Here is a 19,823-nt window from a genome sequence, read left to right on the forward strand (position 1 = left end):
CGAAATATGTTCAAATTTGGCCGACCTACAAGCAAAAACTGCTTCCCGCCCTGTGCCTGTTTCACACCAAGGGGTCTAACTCACGAGTCGGACATCCGATTTCCATAAACTTTTTTTGTGTCGATCGGCATTGTAAATACCTTTTATTTGACGTATCACTTACAAGTTTAACGTTTAAATGTCCGGAGATATCTTCGAAAAACCGTAAAGCACTTATTGGGCCACAGCTCGGGAGGGGTCGATCCAAAATCACTCATCTTCAAAATCGGATGCGTTTTACTCAAGTTATCGTGCAGACAGACAGACGGACAGACGGACATTTTCTTTTCGCGGATTTGGCATCTCTAGACAACCACAATCGGTTTCCCCTTACTCAGGTAGTCCAATTCGACGTGTTACAAACGTATGCGCAAACCTATAAGACCCCAGTACTTCGTACGGGTCTAAAAAGATATTCGAAATTTGCGTTGATGCGCAGAATGCGTACCCTAAAATAATATCAGTTGTTTTGGAAGTATGGACGGGGATTTGCATTACTACTCTTTTAAAGAGTTTTGACTGATTGTTAAAAGATTACCTTTTTTAAGGTCTAGCTCGTCAGGAAATAGTACATTTTCTGTCCAATTACCTAACAATTTTCATTCACATTCGTAACGCACATCAATTTTATATGTATTCATCGTCATTATTGAATGAGTTCAATTGACGAAGTTATGACAGTCACGACGCTCGCTTAGCCGGATCGGTTTATTTAGTCAGCACGTCAGTGGCGCGCTATTTCTACAGAAATTAGAAATGATTGCCATCTCATTAACAGAACTTTCCTTTGAATATTGGTCCAATCGCTAAAAACACATTGGCTATTAAGACGAGACCGGCACACACTCACACCCAACAATCACTTAAATCCATACGGACCAAAACATGTTCGACCAAACATGTCATCCGAGAACGTGTTGTCATGTTATCACAGTGCAAAACAAGTACACCCTAAATTCGTAATATAAAACCTCTTCGAGATAATGAGGACTAATAATTTATTCAACTTAATTAAACGAAACCAAACAGAGCCAGCTTATGCTTTCTCTATTTAAAGAGTGTAATTGGTGTTGCTTTCGCTTCGCGTGTATTTTATTTTCAGATACACGCCAGAAGGACCCAGAGGAATTGTCTAACATGGTTTTTCTATAAATATAAATAAATAAATTCCATTTTATCCATATTCAAACACAGAAAGTATGGAGACCCGTTAAACATGCTAAATGAATCATATAATTATGCTTTGTTTGGAATGAGGTGACCCGCATTATTACATATTTAATAATACAGCACTGGTGTAGTAAAATTTCAACTATAAAACATTCCAGTATTAATAGCCTAACAACAGTCACAAGTGGATACTATTATGGTACAACGAAGCTAGAACATTTTCCAGTATGTAATAAAAATGTTCAGCAAATTACATTTTCGAGCATTTAACCACTAAAAATGATTTTTTTTTATTGTTTTCTCATTTTTAACATATATATATATTGCTATAGTATGATTTGCATGGATCGCATTGTTTTTCACATTCTTACGAGCTATGCGAAACCAAAAGTTTTGACCTAAATGTTCCCATTTAAAGAATTTACTCCTTTTTTTCTGGTGAAACAAAACAAGAAACAAAACAAAAAATTAAGGGAAAAAAAAAACAAAGTTAAAATTTGGTATTATGGCACGCTGATACACCGTAGAAAAGTTCTAAATAAAGTCCATTAGGCTCATGCGCGTCCGTAAATTTTAAACAATTTTCCTAGAGGTTCTAACTCCCCTTCCTCTTCGTTCGTTGAAAACAGCCCATAATTGACCGCAGTGTATGATATTTTTAACAACAATATTTCATTGGACATTTCCTAAAACATAGGACGATTATAGTTCCCCACAAACATTCAAACATTGTACAGAATACTCTGAGTATGACATTCAGAATTCCGGTAGCTTCGTAGTTTTCAATTTCACATATCGATAGTCAAAAGCTCAAGAGAGCGAAACGCCGTGCACTAATTAAAGTAAAATCACATGACAACGCACAACTTAAATAATTAATTTTTGTATTCACATTGCTATACCTACTCTTAAAATCTCGATTCTCTATTATACTAATAATTTTTTTAAAAATATTCTGCAAAATATTGGTTATGCCCAGCCCATAAGCTAAGCCATATTTTAAGCAGCTGTTGAAGTACTATAATTCATACCATGTTGACTGTGTATATTATGTTACAATAAGTAGCCAAGGATTTATTGATTAAACTTTCATTCAACAATGGCAGGAGAATTGTGGACGAAATCCTCAGTTTTATTTCGTAATTGAATACATAAACAAGTTAGTCGACCGGTACAACGGTGTACGATAGTCGCATAAGAATGCCAATTTTGATAAAAGACTACAATTGGTCCCAAACGGATAATCAGATTGTTGTAAAAGTTCCATTGAAAGGCGTACACAAACACCCAGCTGTGGATATATTCACTTATGAAACGTTTATCAAGATCAATTGTTCACCGTTTTACTTCGAAGTGTTGTTGCTCCATCCAATTGATGAGACGAATAGTCGGTGTAAAATTTTAGAAAACGAAGCGAAATTCATTTTATTTAAGAAAACAGCAGAGCACTGGGATAGCTTGGAATTGAATTGTTCCAAAGAAAGTAGATTGGACGAGAAAAAGGAAGCGATTAAATGCGCTCAGCTAACAGCCGAAAAAAAGGCGGAAGATCGATGGAACAAAAAATGTGAATTGAAAAGAAGTGAAATACACAAAGAGGTTGATAGGGAGGCGAAAATTAGAGAGGAAATAGACGGTCTGAGGAAATCGGAAATCGTCAAGAAATTAGAAGACATCCACAAGAATAAGAAAGAAAAGCTAATTGCATTAGACATGAGAACTGGCGACACTGTCCATCATCAGCAACGAACAAAAACCATCGACGATTCATCACCGCCGAATATTAACTCTATCCGTACAGCCGGAAATATCACAGTTAAATTTTCAGCTCGTCACTTTCCAACACCTCAACGGGAATCTCAAGAAGCAGCTGAACAAGAGTGGCTTATGAAGCAGCATGAGGCACGTAAGGCTACCGGTTTCGTTGAAGAAGATCTGCGACCCGAAGAACGCAACCCGCAATGGCTGAAAGACAAAGGTGACGATTTTTTGAGCAAGAAAAATTTTTTGGCTGCAATATCAGCGTTTTCGACTGCGATTAAGACAAATCCAAAATACTTCGAACTGTATCTGAATCGTGCTGCAGCTCATTTTCAGATGGGAAATTACTACAAATGTGTGGCAGACTGTTCGGCCGCCTATGACTTAATCACTCCAGCTCTGCTGTTGAATGCCAAAGCGAGAGCCATTTGTTTGGCTCGTCGCGGAGCCGCGCTTTGCAAATTGGGAATGCTTAAACAGGGATACGATGAATTAGTAGCTGCGATGAAGTTGACACCTGACGATGAAGAGTTGAAACGTGATGCTGAAATGGTAAAGTGCGAATTGGATAAACGGAATGCTGTGGAATGAAATTCAGACTCTTTTTTGTAACAATCGGTTACAACCAATGTTTTTTTGATATAACAATTCTAAATAAAACCTTGAACCAAAGAACCAAATTTTATTTCAAGGTTCCATATTTGCTCGATGTGCAGTGCAATTCAATGTGTGGAATACAACCAGTACATATAAATTATTGAAATATAATCTCCAAAAAGTTCGACACCTAGGAAAGACTTATACGTCGACCTAATTCTACCTTGCGTACGTACGTTTCTGTGTGTGTGAAGAAATTCCTTTTACCAATAGAAGCATAGTTTTGCTGTTGCATTCTTGACAAAATTGCTGGAAACCCTTACCATACCAAAAATAGCTTGAAAAACTTTTAAATCCGATGCGACGACAAGAAATTCATTCTTTTTCCTTTATTTTAAAGCAAAATTAGAATGCCACAAGGATTTTGCATTCAGTTGTTATTACGGCAACATATACTACAAATGCAAGGAAATTTTCCGCACGAAGAAACTTTGTCATATTTCTAGTTGTCAAATTTGAATTCAATCTTGCACTATCCAATTGCTTATCTCCTAGGATGGATCGTTTAAAAAATAAAATAAAAATCAAACAGCACAGTTTTCCATGGCAGAATAACCCACTGATCATTTTCTAGAAGAACTTTTTACCCCGCGCGCCAATTTTTAAGTGGAGCATGATTTACGAGTTAGGCATTTTTCAAACATTTTCCGATGGGTACAAAGAGGCTGGTCATAAAATGTCGGGAAAAGTTTGTTTTGCTATTACGTCGAATTTGGATCAAAGTCCTTTGCATGGAATGAAAATTCTAGAAGCTATATCTCGGGCCAGGAGGCTTGGATCCATGAGGTATTTTGGACGTCTTAATTTACAAGCTTCTCATAGCTTCAAAACAAATAAAAGTAACTGGTACAACAAGAGCAGATAAATACTATTCGACAATTACCGTACTTCATGTAAGAACGCTTTAGCTCACATGAATTGTCATGAGCCGACGCGTGAGATGGCCCGTGTTCGATCCTAGAGGTGTGCGGTTTTTATTTCAGAAATACTACTCTCTCTCACGAGAGAGCTGAGGATGCGTTCACTTTTCACGTGCTGGTTTCTCTCATGTGCTGGCGTGTGTACCAGTAATAACAAAACTAGTTTTACAAATTTTTGGCCACTTCAAAGTAAAAATTTTGTTCTCAACCAATAATTCGCTCAACTTGAAGTGAAATCGCGGACAGAACAGAAGGAGCATCATGACCTAGGTCAAAGTAATCGTTTGCTGTTCTTCTAGACTACCTACTTTTTGGATATTTTTAGCCCCGTACGAAGTACTGGGGGCTTATAAGATTAATATGCCGTTTGTAACACGTCGAATTGGAAGCAGACAGTATGGGCAAAGCATTTGGTTATGTTCATAGATGACGAATCAGCAATAAAAAAAATGTCCGTCCGTCCGTCCGTGACCCCTCTAGCTTGAGTAAATCACAACCTTTCTTCAAAATTCTTTTTTTTCCCGACTGGTATCGACAAAAGTAAGGTCAAGTTCGAAAATGGGCATGGTAGGATCGGCCCCTCCAGAGTTAGGGCCCTATAGGTGTTTTTCAGTCTTTCGACGATATCTACCGAAATACGCACGCAATAGCTGCTTGTGATATATCAAATGAAAGGTATTGACGAGTAGAACAAAGTTGCTGAACATTGTTTTTGGGTAAGATGCAACGTGGGCTTGTTGGGAGGGCTCAAAGGTCGTTACTCGGCCCTAAGGGGCCATTCACAAATTACGCACGCACCAAATTCGAAATTTCAGACCCCCCTCCCCCCTTGCACGCGAAAATGTATGGAGAAAAATCCAAAAATGAATGAAGCGTACGCTTTTGTCAAACCTCCCCTCCCCCCTTAAGAGCGTGCGTAATTTGTGAATGGGCCCTAAGTGTTTTTTGCACATAAATCGAGTAAATCTCATCCGATTTTGCTAGTTTTAGTTTTTTATGGAAGGTAATTGAATACCGAAAAGAACGTGACGAAAAAAGTTTCAAATTAGGGCCCTTGGACTAAGGCCGCTACTCGGCCCTAAGTGTTTTTTGCACATAAATCGAGTAAATCTCATCCGATTTTGCTAGTTTTTGTTTCATTTGAGAGATAATTGAATGCCGAATAGAATGATGGCAAAAAAAGTTTCAAATTTGGGTCCTTGGACTAAGGCCGCTACTCGGCCCTAAGTGCTTTTTGCACATAAATCGAGTAAATCTCAACCGATTTTGCTAGTTTTTGTTACATTTGAGAGGTAATTGAATACCCAATGGAAAGTTGGCAAAAAATTTTGGGTTTCTAAAATAATGTCGTAAATTGTTGGTTTTATTTGAAAGGTACTTCGTACGGGCTTTCGTAATTGCGCTATGCGCAATTTTAAAAATGAACAGTTTCAGTAAATTTGACAATGCCCAACTTGACTTGCATTTTGGTAACAGACGCATTAGATGGTTGTAGACGTATTAGGGTTCCGGGCTTATTAGGGCTACGGACGTATTATGGTTGCGGACGAAATAGGATTACGGGTTGTACGGGGCTAAGTCGCAGCAAACGCTCCGATTGTTCTGATGCCTTGTTTTTTTATCGATTCACCATATTATCTATGCTATACAGATGAGAACCCGGTATACCATTCTGATTCTGACTTCAACAACAAGCAAAGATTTTTATTTTTGAATATAAAATAATAATTTCACATAAAATTCATTGTCAATGGATTAAAAAGGAACCAATGATTGATGGTGTTACGATGATCGTTAACGACCCACCTGTAAGCGTATGCGTTTTGATTTTTTTTGAAAAAAAAAATATTTATAACGACAGGTCGGCATGTTTGTGATACATCAAACCATTGAACAACATATATATAGCGAGCTATCCATCATAAATCCAATCCGGAATAAACAGCTCTCGGTTTAATGTTGCCATTTTATTCATGAGACATTTTTTGTATGTTACCATCAACGCTATCATCATCATCATTATCATTACGACAATCGTTTTTATTGATTGCATTTTAAAGCACAAATTTTATACTCAGATTTTGATGCGAATAAAGTTTTCCGATCAATTTTTTTGTTTCATTTAATGACAATGAACTTGAAAAACGTTATCGACGAAAACAAATAGTTTCGAAAGTATGGCGAAAAGAATGAGAGCAATTCAAAACGGCACAGCGTATTATATTATGAGAAGCATGTCTGTAAATATTCTGAGGTTCTCTGTGTTAGACGTCTCGTGATGTAATTTCTTTTTCGTTTGCATATCAAAGTTGATTGAATATATTCATAAGGATGGGATGTTATACTGGATGTAGTGTAGTGTAATTCAACAACCGTTTCCATAGTAGCAGCATCTTGTATCAGATGGATTTTGCATCAAGATTTTGCTATTACCGTCTCACTAATCATCAATTCAAAGTCAATAGGAATTTTTTTACTCTCTCTGCTTCTACTTCAAAGTTTTCCGAATATAATCCACGTTTTATCTAGACGGTATAAGAGCTTTCATAAAGAAAAAAAAATTATTTAAATTTTTCATTTATACAATTCGAATAGAATATCAAATATCCTCTCCTGAGATATAGATGAGAATGGATGGTTATAATGCCGAAATTTATTTATTTATTTTTATTCTTCATTCGAAACAGTGTATATATGTAAGTTGTGTATCTATAAGCACGCAAAATAATAGAGAAAAATTTATCGGTATCTTTCACCTCAAGGGTCTTGTTCGGTTATATGTTATGTACGTTGTACTCATCCATACGAATTCAATCAGTTCTCTGTATTATTATTTTGCTTATGATCAGAATATTTGTAAATATAGATGTTGGTTTGTACTTATGTCGAAAAATGGCAGCAATGAATGAGGAAATAAACAATATTACCGAGTCACGTCAATCAGTTTGAGTACTCCTAAGAAAAAGAAAAGGAACAAGAAAGAAAGCCGATTAGGCACGACAGGCAAGACCCGTACGATTCATTTTTTTTTATGTGGGATTAGAATTCAAGAGAATTTGAAGGTCGAAAACACGCGAGCAATTTTGCGCTGATGGGATCAACATGCTGCGTTTTCTAATGATTAGTCTATATTGATTGAGATTACAATGGAAAATGCACAAACCCAAAATTGCGAAAAAATCCCCTAAACAACCAGGGAAATCGAGAGGACTACAAATATGTACAAAATCGGTCGAGCGGGTTTTCAAGTTTTTTTTCCGCATTAATCTACGTAAGTATCAACTCAAAAACCAAAACGTACAAGAGTTGTGTTTCAGTTTTATTGTTTCAACATTATCTCGTAGAGTACGGCACCTAGAGAATTGGTCCTAAAAAGAAAGTAATAGAGTTTATGAGGAGAAACGCTTCCATCACAAACAGCGATGTTTGTATAAAGAAAACGTTAAATATTTCGGATATTCACTAAGTAATGATTTATTAACTTCGTACTGAATTTTGTAATTGCACTAAGCCTACAACTCGCAGTACGTTGTAATATGCATAGACTTCAAGCTTTGTATGTTCATCGAAATATTTCTTGGTATTATTTGTAGTGTGCGTATCGCACTGGGCTTACGTATATAAACTAGGTAAATCCTTTGTATTGTGAGACGTGAGACGTCTCTTTACGAACCTTTGAGACTTTTTTTTTACTCGGGTACGGGTTCATATGGCGCATTAGGGTGTTCTACAACAACAACAATTAGGGTGTTATTGCAATTTTTACACGTAAAATATTCTTGTGTTTAGCTCGTCTATCTCATGACAAAAAGGAGGTAGAACACAATGAAATTTCACAATGATGTCGACAAATTATGGTTCTTGAATGGAGCTCGAAATTCAAAAACTTTTATGGCCTACGTCAGGAGCAATGGTGGACTTTTGAGCTTGGATCCTTCACTAACCTAAGCAAGAAGTATTTTGTCTTGAAACCCGTTTCCTCCCCTTTTTAATGACACCAAACCTGTCTTGTTCGAAAATAAATTGGATTTTTGGCAAACTTAACCTGTTTCAGACGGCAAGCATATGACCAGTATTATTATCGGGTCTATTACCTCCATCGATCAAAGCAGATATTTTTAATCGGTTGATGTCAAATCTTGTACTTCAATTTTTTTAAACATACTTTTTACGGAATCGGTGAAGCGATAAGATCCGGTTATATCGTACGGGTATGAAAAGAATCGTTGTAAGTATTATTATACTTACATATACCCCGAGTGTATGGGAATAAAAATAAAATAAAAATAAAACTCGGCATAAATTGGTTTATGTGTGGTTATCCAATAATGCTGTTGAGATGGGTTTTGCAAGTAAATATTACGTGAAAATAAAAACATCGCATAAAATCTATATGGAAAACAGCGAACCGAATTTTTTTCGGACATGGGAGAAAATATTAACCGAAAAAATTGTTATAATTTTTGCGAAACACAAAATAATCAGTTTGTAATGTGAATCAGAAGACAAAAAAAGAAGCGAAAATTGTATGCAAAGAAAATTCACTAATAATAATGAATCGTATAAAATAATAGCCTAAGCCCCGCCGCACTGTATGTACAACATACACTGTGTACACAACATAAATTCAGTGGAACAGTAAATGTTTTATGACTTGCAACTTATTATTTTTGGGAAACGAGCAAATTTCTGGGTTTTCCTTTGTTAATGAAAGGTAAGCGCGTGTACGGCTTTAAAAGCTTTCATAATGTTATTATTACTTTTTTGTATTTAATTTCTCGCAAGGCCAGGCTTTGCAAATACGACGAAATTATTTCCAACATATGTTGTGTTGTAATTAAGCGATTCTATCCTACTGATTTTCGAGTGAACACTTCTAACGATTTTTTTTTATTCCCATTCTGTACATTCATCAAATATGAAAGAAGTGCATGAGTAATTCTAATTTCGTTCAGTCGTTACATTGTTCCCGAGCTTTAGCCTTTCACTGTGACGTAGAAACTTTGTACTGATTTTGCGAGAAATTAAAAAAAAGAGTCCTCAGGGATCACTTGAAAATTTTAAATTTTCTCCCTGTGCAAAAGTAACACTTTCTTTGTCTCAAATTATCATCTCAAATTATCAAGGCACCAACAAATTGCCTCCATCGCACACGATTCAGCACCAAGGCTTCCACTTCGCTCCAAGTCTTTCCTTGGTCCTTGGCTTCTTCGATGATTGTCCTTTTCCACGTAATCTTTGGACGACCTCTCTTCCTGTTTCCTGTGGATTCCAATCTAGCGCAGCTTTCGCTATGTCTTCACTGGGTCTACATAGAGTGTGTCCTATCCAATTCCACTTTCTTCTCCTGATCATTAATGCCATGTTCTCAACACCGGTTATGCGCCACAAATCTTCGTTTGACATGACGTTCGGCCAAAAGATCTTCAGAATTCGGCTTTCAACTTATAGGACTTGTTAAATGATAAGAAATGGCCTTACAATTTACGTTCAAAGACTAGCTGTCGTCACGAACATGCGATACATTAATTTTTGTTATTCAAAAAAAAAAAACAGCAAAAAACCTTTGTCAATAGAGGACATCAAAGAAGTATCAACGACAATTAAAACTTTCATACAAAGCCAAAACCGATAAGAAAATTCTTTGTCAACTAGTAGAGTGGTTCGCTTTCTCACTTAAACATTTTTAAAGCTCTATGGAAATACATTTCGCATTACATTTGATATTGAAACTTTAGTAATACCAACAACTGTTGTCACCAATAAGAAAATTACCTTTTACCGCTTCCGGATAACTTTGTATCCTTCCGTTACATTTTATCACATTTGACAAGTAATCTGGTTAGATACTCGCACTAGCAGGGACTAATTTTAAGAAAACATTTCCCTCATTTTCTTACATTAAGCCCCGATTTTTCTAAATTTTGTCAAATTTTCCAAGATTTTTTTTTTTTTTTTTTGAAAATTTAGGAAAATGCGGGTAATGTGGGAAAAGTAAGAAAAATATTTTTCCCGAAATAGTCCCTGCGTACTGGTAAAAAAATCCAAACAAGTCGCTATAGTGTACTATAGGACGTAGTTTTACTGAATGATTTGGAGAGAGATACGTTATTATAAACTTTTCAAGTTTCATCAACGAGATAGTGAGATGAAACAACTTAATTTAGACTAATTTAGATGTAATTTGTCGATAGAACAACTCGATGTCACATGTGAAAGTTAAGATGTTATTATGTACATAAAAGAGGTCACGGTATGTATGTAACACAAACTGTGTCGGAGACGGTTCCCGTGTGCTTTTTTACTGACACTCATATCAATGGAGCTTTTTTCATTTTCTGTGGTTGTAGTGAGTAAATGCTCATTCTATCTAAATTCTGTGGTCATTTGTGTAGCACGATTTAAATTCATTTTCAAATTCTCTGCTACAATGATTTTGTTAGAGATTTGTTTAAAACGTATACCAAAAACAAAAACATTATTCTAAACCAAATTCTTTTATCATTTCAGATTTGCACTACTGTACATTCTCCTATGTTCGCTCGTTTGGATGATATACTTTTTGACCGAAAGTGGACCAGACCATCACAGATATCCCATAGCCGGTTCAATTGGCCTATTAACTGTATTAACTGGTGTCTTATTGTGGTTAACATACTCAACATTTTATCGAGCACATCCAACGGCTGTATCGGCATGTACGGCCGTTGCGTTATGTGTTACATCTTTATGCTTCCTAACGCTGACATCAGACGCATTCAGTCCGTTAGGACATTTTGCCATTTGTGTGGAAATAGTTTTATTAATCTACACGGTGATTCCGTTGCATCTGTGGCAGAATATTGGTATAGCTGCAACGTATTCCATAGCGTTTGAGATTCTGACCCATTTGCTGGGTAACAACTACTATTTCAGTACGAAACCAGTGGGATTTTGCTACAAGATTTTGGTGGTGAGAATTTTACTTCAAGTCAGCGTTCATCTAGTCGGTGTACACGTTCTGGTCATGAATGTCGTTCGTATGCGTGGCACATTCATGAAAGTTGGACAAAATTTGCTTGTTCGCAGGCAGCTGGAGATGGAGAAACAGCTGAAGGAGAAAATGATACATTCCGTGATGCCGCCGAAAGTAGCGGACATGTTGTTGAAAGAAGTGGGCCTTGATCCAGATAGCCGAGTGGCTCATGCGCACCGTGAACGACGATACCGCACATCGAATGATGTCAAATCACTTTTTCGACCATTTCACATGCATAGCATGGACAATGTGAGCATTTTATTCGCCGATATTGTTGGCTTTACCAAAATGTCGTCCACCAAAACAGCTGAGCAGCTTGTCGAGATTTTGAACGATTTGTTTGAACGATTCGATGACCTTTGTATGACGAGCGGATGTGAAAAGATTTCGACGTTAGGCGACTGCTACTACTGTGTATCTGGTTGTCCAGAGCCCAGGCCTGACCATGCAATCTGTTGTGTCGAAATGGGACTCGACATGATCGCTGCGATGAGACTCTTTGATGCTCAACGCCATGAAGGAGTGAAAATGCGAGTAGGTGTACATACAGGAACGGTGCTATGTGGTATTGTGGGAACGCGACGTGTTAAATTTGATGTTTGGAGTAATGATGTCACTTTGGCCAATAGGTAAGGCGAAGATGGGATTTTTGTTAGCCACGGATTGATGCTTGCAATAATTTTGCTCTTTCGTAATTTTAGAATGGAATCTACCGGGAAGCCGGAACAGGTGCACATATCCGAACAAACATGCAGCTTTTTGGGTGATAACTATTTGTTAGATGAAGGAGAGGATGTTGAAGGTTTGAATTGTAATTTTCCCCTTCCAATAAACAAATCGTAAAATCTCCTACTTCCCTTAGGACATCGTACATATTTCGTTGTTGGCCGCCGTAAGGATTGCCAGAATTCACCAAACACATATTCCGACCGTAATTTCCATTTATCTGCACCACCGGCCTATAACGGTTACATAAATGGCGTTCAGCTATCTCAAAGTGCCACAAATATTTCCGCAATACATCCAACCGTTCCGCCAGCGTCTCCAGTAGGTGTTGGACAAACATCAGCATCATTGAACCCATCACCAATTTTATCGATTCGACCGCGATTGGCATCGTTCAATCGGGTGACCAAGTATTTGATCTCGTCAGGAAATGGAAATGTAAAAGAGAAAACGTCCACCGACTATCCAAAGATTGTTATATCGTCGAGATCGTTGCCAGACAGTCTGAATTCGGATCATGAAGACGATGGTTGTTGTCGAGGCGTTGGATCCAAATGCGATCAAGGCGAAACACAACCACAAAAATACTCAAGTAAGTTCAAACATTGGAAGGTTCCGAAATTTCTACGTAAAATGGATGGAACTACCATGACGGAAGTATTAAAGAAGCCAGACCTAATTGTTAAGAAATCGGATGACATTCCCTGTGTAGAACAAAATGGCTACCAAGCGTTACCTATAGTCATAGAGAGTCCTTGCCCCAATTTGAACACATTAGACGTTCCACATAGGATCACGCATTGTCCATTAGCAACGAGTCGTTCACCGGATGGCTGTTCCCCAGCCGCACATTCCATGTTTGACGACATCATTGATGTCAGATCGTACATTTCACAATCACGCAGCGATATATCGCCGTTTGGTCGTTCAGCCAGCTATCGATCACAATGCGGTCGATCGCCCCAGTCTGACGTGTCGCCAATGGTGCGTCCGAGAGCGTTAACCGTCGTTGATACACTGCATGAGGGCACGTCGAAAAAGCGACATTCGATTAGTCCATGGGCTGGTGACGGTTTAAGCTTATGTCCGTCAGCAACTAGTCGAAAAGATTCGGGTATCCGAAGTAACAGTCGCCGATCCAGCATTCAACAACAAATTTATGCGATGAATCAGGGAGCCATATCGACTCAGCGTGTTTCCGGTTATTTTACAAGTTCACAGTCTAGTCTGTCTGATCTACCGGAACCAATTACAACACCACCCGAACCGAATCCCGATCCGTTGGGTGCTTGCCTTCAACAACTTCGCAAGCAATCCGATCTGCAATTGATCCGATGTGTACGCGATAATGCCAAATCACAGAGAAGCTATCTAGTCAAACCGCCGTTGACGAGTGTTTCGTTGTTCTTCAAGTCTCGTCAAATGGAACGAGAATTCCGTAGCAATGCTCACCGATTCGGTTGCGAAGTGCAACATGAAGGACCACCAACATTCGCCACACCGAAGTATAATACCTACATAGACATATTCGTCGGAATTATCGTCTATTTCGCCATATCTGCATCATTGTTTCTACTGTCCATCACCGATTTTAACACACCATTCCGAATCTGGGTGTCGGTTTTCGCTGCATTCAGTGCTATTCAGTTTTTCGCCATGTTTCTGTTCACCAAACAGATATGCCGTTTGAATTCGCCCAAGCAAAATTCATGTGAGGACACCTTATTCGAAGCCTGCTCGAATTGGTATCCATGGCACATCTGTCTGGGCGTATTGATGATGCTGCCGATCGTATTGATCATCGTCAATTTCTCGCTGCAAGACTTCAGTAATTTGGCCGCGTTCGAATACCATTACGGCTTCCTCATATTCGTGTGCATCATTCATTTCTGCAATTTCACCCAACTGAACTGCTGGATGCGTAACACACTGGCCATTTTGGCGGCAATCTCCTTCGTTGGCATTGCATTGGGTCAACTCGGCGCCATCACTACGTTCAAGCGCATCAATGAAACGATTTCCTTTAACAGCTCACAGTTTATGCCCGCCAACACGACTAACTTGATGAACGCTCTGGTCACTAATCTGCTTGATTCGAACATGAGCGGTGAAATGGTGGTCATCGACGACGACAGTTTCAACACAACGATGAAACCGAACGTTGGAAATTCGCGAACGAACAAATTGAATTGGTTCAATGAGTACCACGTCGAAATTTATCTGGACCTAATGCTGGTGCTGATACTCGTGTGGTTCTTGAATCGAGAATTCGAGATCGGATATCGGCTGACTTTTTATGGCAGTGCCGTTGCGAATCAAGACAAAATTCGCGTACAAAATATGAAAAATCAAGCAGACATGCTGCTGCACAATATTATACCGAAACATGTGGCCGAGCAGTTGAAGAACACCGCCAAATATTCGGAAAATCATCAAAATGTGGCCATCATCTTTGCGAGCATTGTAAACTTTAACGAACTGTACGACGAGTCGTATTTGGGCGGAAAGGAATATTTACGGGTGTTGAATGAACTGATCGGCGATTTCGACGAACTGTTAAGTCGACACGAATTTCGGTGCGTGGAAAAAATCAAAACCATTGGCAGCTCGTTTATGGCCGCTTCGGGCCTGGATCCGTCATCGCGCAGTGACAACAACGATCATATAATAGCGTTGATGAATTTCTCCCTGGCTATGCAACAGGTGATCAATGCGTTCAACAAGGACCTCTTGGAATTCAATCTAATACTTCGCATCGGTTTCAATGTCGGTGACGTTACGGCGGGTGTCATTGGGACCAGTAAATTGCACTACGATATCTGGGGCGATTCAGTAAACGTTGCTAGTCGTATGGATTCAACCGGCGTTGCTGGGAAAATTCAGGTCGGAAAATTCTGTTTGCCATTTTTAGAGCCAAGATTTGAGTTCGAGGCCAGAGGAAGTGTTTATGTGAAGGGAAAAGATAATATGGAAGTGTTTTTGGTCAAAGGTCTTCGACCAGACTTTGACAACTTGGATAATTTAGATCCTGACGCTGACACACTAATGATTTAGTGTCAAGTCTTTGGTGATATTAATAATTAAGAATGAAACCAGTCGTCTCGCTTATACCTCGGTTAATTATAGATACGAAAAAAATAGGTTGGACGTTGCGAAGTGTCACATTCGGAAGAGAAGATACGAGTCCAATTTGCGTCAGGGATGTTTAAATGTAAGCGAAGCGTAGACAAAATCTTACAAATGTTTTTTTTATTAATGGGAAAACTGGAGGAGTTTTACAGATCCAGGCAACGATTTCGTTCCACTTATTACAGCACTCATAACATCCTCTTGAATTCTTGCGCTTCGAGCATCATTTGTAAGGTCTTGTGAACGATATTAGCTCGATGAATTCCAAATTAGTCAATATCTCGGCATATCTTTACTATCCGGATGTAAGGCAGCTCTTTAACATGTAACTAAACGACAACGCATCACATATGAGTGCAGCTTATTATTTTACAATCAAATCGTAAATCCTTTATATCAAGAAATTAGACGAAGAAGCTACGCTTGATTTGTATGTCTTGTAAGCCAATAAAGTATCGATGGATGGTCTTGTGATTCCAATGATTGTTTGCTTGAAAGGGTTTCGAAAACGAAACGAAAAGCGACAGACGAACGCAAAATGCGCATTGTTAAAAGCAAATTTGTTTTTAGAACTAATAAATGTTGCTAATTTTTCGGTAAGTAAAGTGACATCCAATCACCTCCTCTTAACTGTAGAGCTTTTCACATTCAGAAATCACATATCGACAAACGATTTTGTTCTACAATTTCATTTATAAATCAAGTATCGGTTCTGCCATCAGAGAAATCACAGTCATCAAGTCATTATGAATGTTTGTTATACATTGTGTTCCACGCAGAAATAATGGAATGATAAATAAATGGTTTATTAAAAAAAAAGTCATCCGATAAATGTGTCTGAGGATGAGCTTTAAAAAAAATGGAAAAGATTTTTTAGTACAAATCGAAAAATGTCCAAAATAAAAGGTTTCCAATTCGAGTAGCGAAGTAGCAAGCAAAAAAAATATGCTTAAGTCAGCACTTGTGTGTAGAAAAAAAAAACAATTCGAATCGAGAGAATCAGTCGAACAGTACCATTACAATGCAAGGACTATTTTTGGGAATTTTAATTAATTCGGAAAACTCCGAAAAAGTTGCGAAAAAAATCCCAAAGAAAATTCCAGAATTTTTTCGGAATTTTATCTGAATTTCCGAAGCTTTTGGAATTAAAATTGCCAAAAGAAGACCCTGTAAAAATGTATAACACACTAGCATAGATACATTCAGCTGATTTTTTAAAACTTTGAATGAAGTTTTAGGAAAAATGAGGTCTTCAAATGTGCAAATTATTCTTTCCATCTTTGATTACATTCTTTTATCAGAAAATTTCGCAGTTCAACCGGCACTATTCTTGATCGACCCTTTTTTCTTAATAGGCTTGACTTCGGTTCAGGGCCTATTTTTGGAAAATTGGTTTGCTAAATTTGCTAAGATTTTCCAAAATTTGTAAAAAAAAAATCGGTTCCCTTTATTCGATAAAAAAATCAGATTTTTGTTAATAGTTAATTGTGAAAGTATGCCAAGGGAAAACTTTTAATTTCTTCTCAGAAAATTTCCCGGCCTCGGCTCTGGATATACAAACTCTACACTTGTCGAAAAGACCAGTTACCAAACCAAGCCGCTCAAAAGCGACGAGTGAATTAGCTTTTATCAGAAAGTCGTTTTCGAATTAATCAATTAATTTTCGCAGGATGAAAACTGCTATTTAATGGTCATTTTTCGCATGGGACAGACAATAATACAGTTTTCATTGCTAAAGTATTTCCTTCTTCATGAATATCTGTAAAACGAGCTTTGCGATAGAAAAATTTCAGGAAATTTATTTTACACTCGCCGAACCATGAAAACACTAAATATCACGCGTCAAAAGTTAAAGGTAACCACACTTTTTTAGTACTCTCTCAGCAAACAGGTCTAGGGATCCAGGCGATGTTTTACTTAATGGTGGAGTTTGTTTATGTTATTCGTCAAAGAGAGAAATTTGATACGAAGGCGGAGCTTACTCTCCGTATCAACTAGTGGTGTGATGCACATCGAACGATCAACTCGTTCGGCTTTATATCGCGTATTTTCGGTTTCGTTTTTATTCTCATTCTTCTTCTATACATTCAAGTTCAACCTTGAACGGTGTGTATTATATTTGGTTTTGTTGTTTGTGTATTTCATGGTGTGACGTATAAAATTGTGTGCATCACAGGATTGAAACCAAGTGATGCAAATAACTATAGCAGTTTGAGCGAATCGTTTTTACGAAAATATTCCCCGTAAAATGAGTATCTAGACTCTACGAAGTGCAACTTGTTTTAGAACTAAAAAATGAATGATTGGAATGTGCTCTCCGATTCGGAATAAATAAGAAAGTTGTTTAGAATGTTCACAGTTTACACATTGAAAGTCTGCATAGAGAGTGTTAGTTCTTTTTTGTCAGTTTTTCCATTTTATTTGTTATTTTCGTCTGCTTATTGGCACAAATTCTTTTCGCCAATAAATAAATAAATAAAACGGAGAACATGAACGACACATAAGAAAAGGTCCTATATTTTATTAACCCTAAACAAACAAGAAAAAAATTGACTCAACAAAATTATAGATGAAAAATATTATAATAATTATAGAGAAAACTGAATATTTACACATGCAAAAAAAAACATTATATAAACTTGCCCTGATATAAGTAAACAAAAAATTATTACTATTTTAAATCTAATAACAAAAAACAACAACAGATTGAGTATTTTAGTTAACTTTTTATTCAAAACTAAATGATTTTTGTGATATTTTTAAGTAATTTTTTTATAAAATTTAACAATTGTTAGACTAAAAATTCTAATTATAAGAAGAAATGTGTAAAAAAAATATTCGATATTAAGTCATTTAAATAAACTTATATGTAAAACAGCAAGAGGCAAAATACTTCACAATGATTTATTAAATGATTATTATGTAATGCGATATGTGCTGCATAGCCGACAAGTGAGAGTTGATTGATTTTATATAAAGTCTATGTTACTATTACAGAAACAAACAGAGAAAGAAATTAAATGAAGAAGATTATATTGGCTTCAATAAATATTTTAAAATTGAACAAAAAAAACCTAAATCTTTCCTTTGATTTGAACAAAACTTGGATTTGTTACTGGCGCAACTGAGATTTCCTGACTGCTCAATGAAATGAATGCAGCGATCGAAATTTCGGTCCGAAAAAATGTCGTCTTTTCTTCACATTGATGTTTTCCGCGTAGATAATTTCACGCCCCTCCTCAACAAAAAATAAGTTTTTCCGAAATACACCCAAAAACTAAGAACGCACATCGATTCAGGGACCTATTGGGAGCTCAAAACATCATTCAGGAAAATCGGACCAGTTCCTTCCCCATACAAAATTTTTCATTTCATGAAATTTCATACACCTCTCTGAAACCGTTTTGTCACAAAAGTTCAGTGAATGGACATATTTTGATCGAAGCTAATTTTTTTCTTATAGTCAGAGGTCATTCTAACGATACCCCACTCAATGTATTTCATTTGAAAAAAATCACTTTTTTTGATACCAACATTGAAAAATGATACTTTCGCCCCGCATATGAGGGGCGAAAGTAAAAAAATGCATCCCACGGGGAGAAAGTACTTAACGAAGAGCGAACGCAACTGAACGAACAGCGAAAGTGACTGACGTCACAGAAAATGAGAGAAATGAGTCGAGTTGTCAACAAAATCCGCTCATATTATGCAGAATACTTTGATCAAAATTGTAAAACACTGTGCGCCAGTGTTCTTATTGAAATTAGCATACAAAGTTGATACTTTTTGTTACTGAATGATTTGTTAGTTATATCTTAATTTTTGTGTGTGTTATTGTTGTGATGGCTAAATTATTAAATTTTTCATATACCAGGGGGCTGCCGCCCCCTGGACCCCCGCATTTTCTGGCTAAATGCCTTTTTATTTCAACATTTTGTTGCGATGTTTGCGATACGTATCAATTTTCAATGTTGGTATCAAAAAAAATAGTATGAACGACTCGGGGCAAAAGTAAAAAAATTCAACCTGTGCGATTAGAGCCCTTGCCTTCGGCGCGGGCTCCAACTCTCGCACACGGTTGAATTTTTTTACTTTCGCCCCTTGTCATTCAATGTACTATTGTTGACTTGAAAATTGTCGTGAAGTCGCCAACTCGGAAATAGAGTAATCAAAGAAAGTCAGTTTTCATTTTCATAAATTTGTCTTCTAAAAACGTTTTATTTACGTTCCTTTTATCAAAGCCAAATAAAATATGAAAAGAGTGAAGACTTCATATGAGTGTTCTAACTATTTAGCCTGTTTTCGAGTTGGCGACTTCACGACACTTTTCACGTCAACAAAGTGATTTTTCTCAAATTAAATACATTGAGTGGGGTATCGTTAGAAAGGTATGACCTCTAACT

At 37.2% G+C, this 19,823-nt stretch overlaps 2 protein-coding genes across 6 annotated transcripts in view; both read left to right on the forward strand.

Moving 5' to 3' along the window:
* The window catches only part of LOC119070332 (adenylate cyclase type 9), an 85,404-nt gene extending 69,040 nt beyond the window's left edge, over positions 1-16,364 (forward strand). For all 5 annotated transcript variants that reach the window (XM_037174604.1, XM_037174603.1, XM_037174605.1 and 2 more), the window contains 3 exons: positions 11,058-12,194; positions 12,267-12,367; positions 12,428-16,364. In XM_037174604.1, coding sequence (XP_037030499.1) covers positions 11,058-12,194; positions 12,267-12,367; positions 12,428-15,345 — 4,156 coding nt within the window. In that variant the 3' untranslated portion in view covers positions 15,346-16,364. The remainder of the gene's footprint in view (positions 1-11,057; positions 12,195-12,266; positions 12,368-12,427) is intronic.
* On the forward strand, positions 2,285-3,661 carry LOC119070333 (dynein assembly factor 4, axonemal-like). Its single transcript, XM_037174608.1, has one exon. The coding sequence runs from the start codon at positions 2,410-2,412 to the stop codon at positions 3,559-3,561; it is 1,152 nt and encodes a 383-aa protein (XP_037030503.1). The 5' UTR covers positions 2,285-2,409; the 3' UTR covers positions 3,562-3,661.
* Positions 16,365-19,823: the final 3,459 nt, after the last annotated feature.

This window comes from Bradysia coprophila, assembly GCF_014529535.1.
Source record: "Bradysia coprophila strain Holo2 chromosome X unlocalized genomic scaffold, BU_Bcop_v1 contig_79, whole genome shotgun sequence".
In the NCBI taxonomy this organism is placed as follows: Eukaryota; Metazoa; Arthropoda; class Insecta; order Diptera; family Sciaridae; genus Bradysia; species Bradysia coprophila.